General features: G+C 43.9%; 1 protein-coding gene across 1 annotated transcript in view; it reads right to left on the bottom strand.

Moving 5' to 3' along the window:
* kl (klotho) overlaps positions 1-12,890 on the bottom strand; it is an 89,790-nt gene extending 76,900 nt beyond the window's left edge. Inside the window, exon 1 of the mRNA XM_078222241.1 lies at positions 11,803-12,890. Coding sequence (XP_078078367.1) covers positions 11,803-12,642 — 840 coding nt within the window. The 5' untranslated portion in view covers positions 12,643-12,890. The remainder of the gene's footprint in view (positions 1-11,802) is intronic.
* Positions 12,891-13,221: the final 331 nt, after the last annotated feature.

Genomic DNA, 13,221 nt, shown 5'->3' with positions numbered 1-13,221 from the left:
ATTATTAAGGATTTCATAACTCAGCATTTGAAAGGCAGTAGTATAATCAGATAAAGTCAGCATGGATTTACAAAAGGGAAATCATGGTTGGTGAATCTACTGGAATTTTTTGAGGATGTAACTAGTAGAGTTGACTAAGGAGAACCAATGGATGGGGTTTATTTAGACTTTCAGAAGGCTTTTGACAATGAAGAAGGGAAAGGGTTAATGTTTTTTTTTGTACTCAATGTATTTTGTGCCTAAAAGGTTGAACTTTGTATCTGGAATGTATCATAAACATATCGTTTACTTGTGGCTAGTCACCCCTTTGTTTATATTGCTCCTGGTAGTACCATAAGCTATTTGTTCATGTCTTTCATCTTTTACTTTAGTATAAGCCATTTGTTCATGGTTCTCTCGCTTGTTTATATCATTCTGATAAAACAGACAGTTGAATATAGATGTTAGTCTTTCTTTCCCGGAGGCTTGTCTGTGATTTAAGCAGAGGAAGCAGCGACCAAATGGTAGAGTGCGAGAATGGCCGTTTGAAGGAGGACTCCCACTGGGACAGTTGCACTCAGTCACTTCAAAGGAAACGCTGCGGGAAGAGCAGGGGACCAGAGGTGACACCTTGACTGCAACGACCAGAAGAATTGTGCTTTATGACCCAAGGATACCAGATGGTCTCTAACCATGATCCAAAGACTATCAGAAGCTGTTAAAGGAACTATAATTTACGATCAAGGACTGTAAACTGGACTTTGCTTTATGGCTTGTATTGGGAACCCTGATGTACAAATATCCACGTTTCTTGTGTTCAGAGAGAACTTTGGCTTCCGCTTTCAAGGGGTCAAGTTCTCCCATAAGCTTATGAGAATAAAGCATGACTGTATTTTGACTCATACCAGCCTATAGAGGTATATTTTCCGACTTCAACAAGGTCTCACAAAACAGACTACTATGTTAAAGTAAAAGCACATGGGATTGTGCGTAATGTCTTGAGATGGATAGAAAGCTGGTTAGCAGATAGGAAGCAAGCAAAGATTTGCATAAATGCGTCTTTTTCTGTTTGACAGTCAGTGACTAGTGGGGTTCCGCAGGGATATGTGCTGGGACCCCAATTGTTCACATTATATGTTAATGATTTGGAAGAGGGAACTGAATATATTATCTCCAAATTTGCAGATGATATAAAGTTGGGCGGGAGAGTGAGCTGTGAGGAGGATGCAGAGATGCTTCAGTGTGATTTGGACAGGCTGAGTGTGTGGGCATCTGCATGGTAGATGCAATATAATATGGATACATTTGAAGTTATCCACTTTGGTAGTAATAATAGGAAGACAGATTATTACTTGAATGAGTGTAAATTGTGGGAGGTGGATGCTCAACGAGAGTTTGGAGTCCTCGTGCATCAGTCACTGAAAGTAAGCATGCAAGCAGTAAAGAATGCAAATGGTATGTTGGCCTTCATAGCGAGAGGATTTGAGTATAGGGATAGGGATGTTTTGCTGTAATTGTATTGGGCGTTGGTGAGGCCACACTTGGACTATTGTGTGCAGTTTTGATGTCTTTATCTGAGGAAGGATGTCCTTGCTATAGAGGGGAGTACAGCGAAGGCTCAGCAGGCTGATTCCTGGGATAGCAGGTCTGTCATATGAGGAGAGACTAAGTCAATTAGAATTATATTCACTGGAATTTAGAAGAGTGAGAGGGGATCTCATAGAAACTTATGAAATTCTAACAGGGTTAGACAGGGTAGATTCAGAAAGAATGTTCCCAATGGTGGGGGAGTCCAGAACTAGGTGTCATTATTTGAGGATAAGGGGTAAACATTTTAGATGTGAGATGAGGAGAAATTTCTTCACCCAGAAGGTGGTAATGTGTGGAATTCACTACCACAGAATGTAGTGGAGGCCAAAACATTGAGTGATTTCAAGAAGAAATTAGAAATAGCTCTTGGGCTAAAGGGATCAAAAGATATGGGAGGAAGGAGGGATCAGGATAGTGAATTTGATGATCAGCCATGATCAAAGTGAATGGTGGAGCAGCTCAAAGAGCCGAATGGTCTACCCCTGCTCTATATCCTATGTTTCTCTACACCCTAGCTATGACCATAACACTACATTCTGCACTCTCTCCTCTCCTTCTCTATGTGCAGTATGCTTTGTCTGTATAGCATGCAAGAAACAATACTTTTCACTGTATACTAATACGTGACAATAATAAATCTAATCAAAAAATCAAAAAAAGAAAACTGAACCCACCAGGTATACATTGAGGGTTACCTCGCCTTCTACCTCCTGCCCCTCGGCCAATCCCTCTGCGTCACTCTGCTGCCTGTGGCTGGATGTGCTGCTCGTTGTGCTGCTCCTCTTTTGTTGTCTACCTGACCACTGGTTGAGTGGGCCCCGTGTCTGGGTACGCTTCAGTGCAGTAGCCTGCACAGCTTAGTTGACCTGGCAGAGTATGCTGGTGCAAGACGCCCTAAATTATCACCCCTCACACTCGGTCTGTCAGCTGTCTCAAACTGATGACTTCTCACTGTTCTGTCCCTGGCTATGCAAGAAATTATTCCTGCTGCATCTGCTCTATGTAATACTGACTGGCTGGCAATTTCAATGGACAATGTCTTCCTGTTGTGCAGCTTCTGCAGCCTGAGTTGCTGAGATATTGGCCAGATCTCATTGCATTTGTAATGAAAGGGCTAATTGCCCTTTAATTCACACTAATTGGCTACCCATGCACGGAGGCAGGAACACATCAGAGAGTTGCCCTGAGGTGCAACTTTTTAAATTTCTCCACTCCCCACCTCGAAATACACCTTCATGAGGCAGGGGAATATTCAATCTGTCAAGTTCATAAAATATGAAAGAGATTATAAACTATTTAAATCTGAGTATTTGAAAATGGACTTTGCCAGACCAAAAACATGACTGCTTCAAGTCAAGTTGACTACAAATCCAGAAACCTCTAACAGTAATTGCACGACAGTTCTCAAGTCTCACCCTTGTGGAATCTCACACCTATTATTGTGTGGACCCATTACAATCAATGAAACAAAGGAGTAGTAGGTGGTTTATCTCCCCAGCCTGAACCTATCACTAAGGGAGAGTTATTGAAACGTGTTATATCTATAGAGATGCTAATAACCACCATCTATCTAATAAGGTAAATAATGGATTTTGACCAGAGGCATAAAAACTGATTGTTACCCTGAAACTGACTCCATAATGGGCAATTCTACTTGACTCAGGGGAGGCAATGGCGCAGTGGTATTGCCGTTAGACTAGAATTCAGAGACCCAGAGCAATGCTCTTGGGACCCAGGTTCGAATCCCACCACAGCAGATGGTGAAAAATAAATTCAGTAAAAATCTGAAATGAATGATGACCATGAAACCATTGTCGATTGTCACTAATGTTCTTTAGGGAAGGAAGTCTGCCTTCCTTACCCGGTCTGGCCCACATGTGACACCAGATCCACAATCAATGTGGCTGACTCTCAAATGCCCTCTGAAATGGAAAGCAATTAGGGATTGGCAATAAATGCTGGGACCAGCCGACGATGCCACATCCCATAAAATGAATACATTTTTAAAAAATCTTTTCTTTCCTATATATTTCTTTTGTACTTTGTGTGTGTGTGCATGTGTGCGCATGCATGTACATGCGTGTGCATGCGTGTATGTGCGTGTGTGCGTGTGTGTGTGCCTGTAGTTGTGACAATGGGTTTGTATGTATGAATAAGCAATGCTTCTGGTTTAACCCTGAAAAGAGTTTTCTGAGAATCACTTTAAAATTGATTTCACAATCAGAGGGCTTGGGGAAACACGCAACAACCTATTTCAAAAATTAAAACATCATTGATTTCGGAACAGCCGGCAAGAAAAATAAAGGAGTTTAGTTTGCCTCTACACCCCCTGTCTGTAACATACATGTTAACTTTATTTCTCTCTCCGCAGATGTTGCTTTACCTGCTAAATATTTTCAGTGTTTTCTTATTTTATTTCAGATTTGCAACCATTGGAGTATTTTACTTCTGTGAAAGAATCCCACTGTTACAGGATAAGAAGTGACAAAGAACTGGCAATGGAATTTAGCCTAAAAGTCCTATATTAATTTAAGCAGCAACAAATCTGAAACTAGTAACTGTGCAATGCCAATGCTCATATAATATTCAATATTAGAAATTCATGCAAAGCAATTTGTACATGTTCTCTCTATAAATTACACCTTGAAAACAGCAAATAACACTTGATACTGAAAAATTCATATCTACCCAGATTCATATCTACTTATCACATTGAAGGAAAAGTGATATCACTGGAAAGAGATACATGTTGCTGAAGCCTTTTATTGCACTCATCAGGACAAACACAAGAATGCAAAATTTCAAGCAATCACAACAATTTATACTACAGGGGGTAAAAAAAGAGGTTAGCTAGTTGACTCTGGTTCGAGGAATTGTCATGGAGAAAGTCCATGCTTCTGGGTAACGAAAGAAAGGCACATGGCTTGAACACATTCTTTTTGCTTGAGGGTCCCTGCCTATGAATGTATGATGCTTCTTGCAAACATAAATGAGCCATGTTACAAGTCAACTGGTTATCTTAAATTAGTTATTGGTGCAGCTATAAGTACACTCAGGATTGTCCAGCAAATCCTAGCCAAATGGGAATCACATCTAAAAGTAGACATTCAGTTCAACGTTTTACAAGTCAATACTCTATTTTGAACAACTAGAGGAACGGGCTGTTTGATTTGATTAGTAAATCTTTGGTGTGCATGGCCTATGTACCTGGCAATGGCACTGAAATGTATGCATGAAGTTCCTCACTTTTGTGATAGGCTGAATGTCTTTTTGGATGGTTGGCAGCAGCCTGTTAGTGGGAAATATCACTCGTGTAGCCACTGCAACTCGTAGCAACTTGTACAGCTTACTTAATCTGTTCAAAGTTTTGGCATAACAAGTGTGACATGGGTGGCATGGTGGCACAGTGGTTAGCTTATTATTATTATTGTACTAGTGTCACAAGAAGGCTTACATTAACACTGCAACAAAGTTACTGTGAAAATCTTCTTGTCGCCACACTCCAGTGCATGTTCAGGTACACTGAGGGAGAATTTAGCATGGCCAATTCAGCTAACCAACACATCTTTCAGACTGTGGGAGGAAAGCTGAGCACCCGGAGGAAACCCATGCAGACACAGGGAGAACATGCAGACTCCGCACAGACAGTGACCCAAGCCAGGAATTGAACCCGGGTCCCTGGCGCTGTGAGGCAGCATGCTAGCCACTGTGCCACTATGCTGCCTTAGCACCTAGCACTGCTGCCTCACAGATCCAGGGTCCCGGTTCAATTCCGGTCTCGATTACTGACTTTGCAGAGTTTGCGCGTTCTACCCATGTCTGCGTGGGTTTCCTACGGATGCTCCAGTTTCCTCCCACAGTCCAAAGATGCATAGGTTAGGTGGATTGGCCATGTTCAATTGCCCCTTAGTGTCAGGGAGGATATGTGGGGTTACAGGGATAGGGCCTGGGTGGGATTATTGTTGATGCAGGCTCAATGGATTGAATGGCCTCCTGTGGTGATTCTATAATTCTATGATTTCCAACATTACATAGCAGTTTTGTTCTCATGAGTCACAGACAATAACTCACAGACATAGGGTTAGCCAACTTAATGGCCTTTGTCAGCTGAAAGATCCAGTTTAAAATTAATTAATAGCAATGAGGATATATTTTTATAAAAATAGTGTTAGGTTCTGTTCCGTCACATCAGGACAATGAGAGGTAGATCAGGCCCCTTTCATGCCAAATATGGTGACTTTTGGCCCATTTGTGAGCTTGCATTATACACAGCAAACATCGACCTGATCAAGATAGTCATTATCTTGCAAGATAGCTTTGATGCTCTCAATTTCTGTGTCAAGCTTGTAAGATGAGCAAATGGCTAGGATCCTATTCACAAGATTGCTGACGTCAATCGTATAGTACATGGAGCTATACAAATCTCAATGGGTGCATTGACCATTGAAGGTAGGCTTAGTAGACAGTAGTGGAGAAACCATTAACAAACTTCTCAATTAGCCTGTCAAGGAAAGGGAGCGCGTTAGACAGCTCCATCTCAAAAGTAAATAGGAGCGCAGGATAGAGTCTAATAAAGGTGTTTAATGAAATCCTTACATACTGCTGCAGATCTGAATGCAGCAAACCTATCATCTATGTATTGGAGATATGCAGGGGGTATGAAATTAGAGCTGATTCCATTTTGGAAAGCAGCAGAAACATTAGCAAGGATTTAAAGTTTAAAGTTTATTTATTAGTCACAAGTAGGCTTACATTAACACTGCAATGAAGTTACTGTGAAAATCCCCTAGTCACCACACTCCGGCGCCTGTTCAGGAACACTGAGGAAGAATTTAGCATGGCCAATCCACCAAACGTGCACATCTTTTGAACTGTGGGAGGAAACCGGAGCACCCGGAGGAAACTCATGCAGACACGGGCGAACGTGCAGACTCCGCACAGTGTCACAAGCCGGGAATCGAACCCAGGTCCCTGGCGTTGTGAAGCAGCAGTGCTAACCACTGTGCCACCATGCCGACTTCAAGTGGATCCTATGACTACGCCATCTATTTCGGCATATACGGTGGGCGCAATCTTACCTGCCGTTCGCACCACACTCCCGCTGCAATGAGGTTGGAGAATTTGGCGTCCCGCCAAATCTCCTTTCACTGTAGCGGGATGGGAAAATCCCACCAGAGTGAATGGTGATAAGATTCCGGCTGGTGTCACTAAAATTGAATTTAACTGCACAAGTTGCTAAGTTGGCAGAATGCTTTGACTGTCAGAATAGCAATGTGGCTCAAATGTCAATGCCTTCCTTTAGCGGCACATTCATAAAAAACAATGTGGAATGATCGACTTGTTACTATCAATATGTAATTCATGTATGTCTTAGCAAAGGTGAAGGAATTTTTCACTGAGTTTGAGGAAAACTCACTAAAAACTGACCGTAAGTAACTCACTCAACCATTTGTAAAGACATGCAGAGCAGAACCAGGCATTGATAAAATAAGGTGTAATGGTGCACCACACTGCGTGTCTGAAGCAGCCTATACATGTATGGATGTAGTGAGACATGAGGATGATCCCATCATGTATGCCACATGAAAGTTCATTTATCTTACACTAGTCCAACAAACTTGCCACCAATCAGCATAGGGGAGAAGATTGCATCATGGCAATGCTCTGGAAACGCGGGTTTGAATCCCACCATGGCAGCTAGTGGAATTTAAATTCAGTTAATAAATCTGGAGTGTAAAAGCTAGTCCCAATAATAGTGATCAATTGTCGTAAAAATCAACCTGTTTCACTAATTTCTAGTGGCTCCAAGCCCACTCACGATCCTGACTTAGAAAAATATCGATATTCCTTCACTGTCACTGGATAACAAACCTGGAACTCCCTCCCTAACAGCACTATGGGTGTACCCACACCTAGATGCAGGAAGGATGTTCCCACTCTGGACAGTGGGAGTGTCCAGAACAAGGGGTCATAGTCTAAGGATACAGGGTAAACCACTTGGGACTGAGATGAGGAGAAATTTCTTCGCCCAGAGAGTAGTAAGCCTGCGGAATTCATGACCACAGAAAGCAGTTGAAGCCAAAACATCATATGTTTTCAAGAAGTTAGATATAGCTCTTGCGGCGAAGGGGATTGAAGGATATGAGGTAAGGCAGGACCAGGCTATTGAGTTGAATGTTCAACCATGATCACAATGAATGGCAGAGCAGGCTCAAAGGGCTGAATGACCTACTCCTGCTCCTATTTTCCCTGTTTCTATGTTTCTATGTCTAGTCAAGAAACACCCTGACATAGTCATACTTACCAAATCATGCCTTACAGATAATATCCCAGATACCATCATCACAATCCCTAGATATGTCCTGTCCCAGAACATGCCTACGAGAGGTAATGGCACAGTGGTATACAGTAGGGAGGGAGTTTCCCTGGGAATTCTCAACAATGACTCTGGACCTGGTGAAGTCTCATGGTATCAGGTAAAACATGGGCAAGGAAACTTCCTGCTGATTACCACATACCATCCCTTCCTCAGCTGATGAATCAGTACTCCTCCATGTTCAACACCACTTGGAGGAATCATTGAAGGTGGCAAGTGCACAGAATGTACTCTGAGTGGGGGGGCTTCAATGTCCATCACCAAGAGTGATTCGGTAGCACCACCAGAGACCAAGCTGGCCAAGTCCTAAAGGACATGACTGCTAGACTGGGTCTGTGGCAGGTAATGAAGAAACCAACAAGAGGGAAAAACCTACTTGACTTAATTCTCACCAAACTCTCTGTCCATGCATCTATTCATAAATGTATTAGTAGGAGTGACAACTGCACAACCCTTGTGGAGACAAAGTCACACCTTCACATTGAGGCTACCCTCCATTGTATTGTGTGGCACTACCACCATAGTAAATGGGATAGACTTCAAACAGATCTAGCAACTAAAAACTGTGCAACCATGAAGCACTGTGGGCCATCAGCAGCAGAATTGTACTCAACCACAATCTGCCACTTCATGGGCTGGTATATTTTCCATTCTATCATTCCCATAAAACCAGGGGATCAGCTCTTCTCAATGAAGAGTGCAATAGGGCTTGCAGGAGCAGCACCAGACACACCTAAAAATTGATGTCAACCTAGTGAAGCTATTACACAGGACTACCTGCATGTCAAACAGTGAAAGCAGCATGTGAGATAGACAGAGCTTAAATGATCCACAACCAACCGATCAGATCCAAGCTCTGCAGTCCTGCCACATCCAGCGTCAATGGCAGTGGACAATTAAACAATTTGTGGAGCAGGCTCCACAAATATCCCCATCCTCAGTGACGGAAGAACTCAGCATATCAGTGCAAAAGTTAAGGCTGAAGGATTTGCAGCGATCTTCAGTCAAAAGTGTCAAGTGGACGATCAATCTCGGCCTCCTACAGAGGCCCCCAGTGTCACAAGTGCCAGTCTTCAGCCAATTCGATTCACTCCACATGATATCAAGAAACGGATAAAGGCACTGGTTATTGCAAAGGCTATGGGCCCTGACAATATTTCGGCAATAGTACTGAAGACTTGTGCACCAGAACTAGCTGTGCCCTTAGCCAACCATTTTCAGTACAATTACAACACTGGCATCCGCCAGGCAATGTGGAAAATTGCCCAGGTATGCCTGGCAACAAAAAGCAGGACAACTCAAATTTGGCCAATTACTACCCAATTAGTCTACTCTCAATCATCAGTGATGTGATGTAAGGGGACATTGACAGTGCTATCAAGTGACACGTCCTCAGCAATAATCTGCTCAGAAGCATGGGAGCACCACCAACTGCAAGGTCCCCTTCATGCCATACACCATCCTAACTTGGAAATATATAGCCATACTTTCAGTTCCTGGGTCAAAATCATGGAACTCCTTCCCTAAAAGCACTGTGGATGTACCTACACCACATGGGCTGCAGCAATTAAAGAAGGTGGCTCATCACCACCTTCTCAAGGGAACTGAGGGATGAGCTTTAAAAATGATGGACTAGCCAGCAACACCCACGTCCCATGAAAGAATAAAACAAACCTTTTCTCCTGGAGTGTGAAGTGCCATGATTGCCTAAAATATGGCATTCTTCTATTTGTCCTGATGAGTGGAAGATGAGAAGCTTCAGCAGAATGTCTATCTTTTCAGCAATGTTCAAGATAGGTACTACTGAGCAACTGTTTGATAAATGTTATACAGTAACTACAAACCAATGGAGAAGTGGATTGAACAGCACGATGGCACCTGGTTAATCAGTGGGCAATCTAGTGGACAGGATTAGGTTAGATCATTTAGATCATATGTTTTGTGATATTGAGATCACAGTGAAATAGTTTAAAACAAGTATGTCATTTTATTTTCTTATAGAAATGACACAGCAGCCGCAAAGAAGTTACTGGTGTGCAATAAATTTCTCTCCTCACATGAGATCACCCTGCTGTGAAATATTTATGTATTTATTTTGAATCAAATGATTTCTATAAAACATTTCTATCTGTCTATCCTTGTCTCTGCATTATGGAGTGTTCAGTAAGAAGTCTCACAACACCAGATTAAAGTCCAACAGGTTTATTTGGTATCACGAGCTTTCAGATGCTGCCCCTTCATCACTCACCTGATGAAGGGGCAGAGCTCCGAAAGCTAATGCTACCAAATATACCTAATGGAGTGTTGGTAGTGTAGTGGTATTATCACTGAGCTAGTAATCCAGAGACTCTGGGGGCCCTGGTTTGAATCCCAACATGGCAGATGGTCAAATTTGAATTCAATAAAAATCTGGAATTTAAAAAAAATGTCTAATGATGACCATGAAGCCATTGTTGATTGTCATAAAAACCCATTTGGTTCACTAATGTTCTTTAGGGAAGGAAATCTGTCATCCTCACCTGGTCTGACCTACATGTGACTCCAGACCCACAATAATGTAGTTGACTCTGAAATGCAAACCATTCAGTTGAAGGGCAATTAGGGATGGGCACCAAATCCTGGCCCAGCCAGCAAAGCCCAGATCCCACGAATGAATCAAAAGAATGGAGTTAATTCATGATTCAATGCAACTGTGAAAATACTTATTCTTCCAATTCATCGCAGTGCAGTAATGGGTGCATTGAAATGATCGTCTTTGCGTAGTTTGCACGTATATTACTTATTCTGTTCAAGGAAGAATTGGCCCACCTGCAAAGGTGGGTGTCAACCATAAGGAAAATGGATGGGCACGGTGGCACCAGGGACCCGGGTTCGATTCCTGGCTTGGGTCACTGTCTGTGTGGTGTTTGCACATTCTCCCCACGTCTGCGTGGGTTTCCTCCGGGTGCTCCGGTTTCCTCCCACAGTTCAAAGATGCACTGGTTAGGTGCATTGGCCATGCCAAATTCTCCCTCAGTGTACCCGAACAGGTGCCAGAATGTGGCAACTAGGAGATTTTCACAGTAACTTCATTGCAGTGTTAATGTAAGACTACTTGTGACTAATAAATAAAGTTTGGATCATTATCTGAAAAGGGAATCATTGCACAGCTCTGGGGTAAAGGCGGCCAACTGGCGGGGTTGGGGGGGAGGGGGGTAATTGCTCTTGCAGGCATTGGCACAGACATGATGGGCCAAGTGGCCTCCTTCTTTGCTGTAACCACTCTGACTCAATAATCCCATTTTATTGCTTTATTCCACATCGCCCATCTTATTTCAGGGGAAGGACTTTAAAAACTTTTAGGGAGATAAGGAAAGTGACACGTTTGGGCTATTCCTCGTCATTTATTTTAACTTTGTGGACGGGAGGTGGGTGTGGGGGTCGGTGGGGGGAGGGAGGGGGTGGTGGGGGGTGACAGAGTAGGTCGTTTACAAAGCATTTAACAGTTAAAATCGATCACAAGGGAGTTGTGAAAATACAGTCTGACTCAAACCTTTCCGAGAGTTCAGTTCATTATGCCACAACTTCCCACTTCTTTTTCCCGTTTTATGACCAAAATAAAAAGCCAAAATACAGGAAGGGCTCTTATTTGTCCAAATAATTGGTCGTTCGGCACCGTGGGCTGTTTCTTTTGTAATGAGTAACTTAACAAATAGTTTTTAATTCTGAAAAAAAAAGTTGCCTTCCTTTTGTAATCAACTTTTCTCCAATTCAGATCTCATCCCAGTGGGTTGTAAATTCCCAGTTAAACATGCTTGCTCCCAGGGCTTTATCTAAACAGAGCTCAAGGCATCGTTCCGCGATAGGGAGCACCTTACCTTAATCAGATTATGTGCCACTATGTAAGGTACATTTGGAGCTCCTTGGATGCCAGGAGCAAGCTTGCCCGTGCCGTAGCCGTGCCAAGCCAGCGCGTACGGGTTGTCCATGGTGATCCAATACTTCACCCGATCCCCTAAAGCCTTGAAACAAAACTCGGCGTATTCACTAAAGCGATCCACCAAGGTTTCATTGATCCAACCTCCATACTTGTCCTGGAGAGCCTGGGGTAGGTCCCAGTGATACAGAGTCACTATGGGTTCAACACCTATATCTCGGAGTCTCTGGATTAAGTGCGAGTAGAAGTTCAGGCCGGCTTCGTTGCGGTGTGAGACCATTCCATCTGGAAAGACCCTGGACCAGGCGATGGAGAATCGGTAGTGTGTGACTCCCAGTGTCTGGATGGCAGAGATATCTCTCTCCATGTTGTGGTAACTCTCACTGGCCACATCCCCGTTGGCACTGAGCAGCTTGTGGGTGAAGGTGTCCCAGACGGTCGCTCCTCTTCCACTCTGCTGCCAGGCGCCTTCTGTCTGGTAAGCTGATGTGCCCACAGACCACATGAATCCCTCGGGGAAAGTGCCATGCAGGAAGAGTTTGTCCTCCGGGTAGGGCAGACTGGCAAACCTGGCCCAGGTCCTTTCTCCTGACCCAGGGTCCCCGTCCAGGGACACTAAGCATGGGCAAAGGATGAGAAGTGCAAGCGCCGCTGGCTTCATGCTGTTGCCCGCTGTGTGGTAGGCATGGCTTGGGGTTTCCAGTGCTCTGGGCAGAGTGGAAGATGATCTGCCGGGGAAAAAGATCGTGCTGTGCGCTCTGCTATGACACACACACAACATGCCCCACACTGAAGCTCATCAGGACATCAGTCCCTCCATCCAGGGACATCTATTAATAATTACCCACTGACTGTTCCTAACCAACAGCTTGGGGGCAGAGAGAAAGCGAGAGCGAGGGAGAGAAGCTAATAATACTGCCAAGTGATAACTGGTCACTAGATCCCCTGCAGAGTTTTGCTAAATCAAGAGGCAGCAAGACGCGAACACAGCGGCTTCTCGAGTTTGTTCGGCGCAGTTCCTCTCAGCTGCCAATTAGCAAGTGGTACAATCACTTATTTCTTATTTTGTGTTTAACGAAGGAAGAGTCAGCGAGGGTCCTGTCACCGTCTCTCTGAGGTAGATGTGCGTCATTTGAACTTTCCAAATGATTCCACTGGATGGGAAAGTGACAGGGAATCCCAGGTCGGTGTAGATTTCAGAAAGCAACACTGCCTGTTGCCGGCCTCTGGAGAGCTGGGGGGGAAATAAGCTGGCTGCCAGGAATCACTGGGGAAGATCTATCTGTGTTGTGTTTATGGTGAGCGGGTTCACCTCCAGCGTGTCCCTCTTGCAGCTCCCCCCCCCCCCTCCCTCCCCCCG

The sequence above is a fragment of the Mustelus asterias genome, chromosome 10 (assembly GCF_964213995.1).
Source record: "Mustelus asterias chromosome 10, sMusAst1.hap1.1, whole genome shotgun sequence".
NCBI classification, from domain to species: Eukaryota; Metazoa; Chordata; class Chondrichthyes; order Carcharhiniformes; family Triakidae; genus Mustelus; species Mustelus asterias.
The sequence above is the reverse complement of the archived record's forward strand: the minus strand, read 5'-3'. Positions and strand labels throughout refer to the sequence as shown.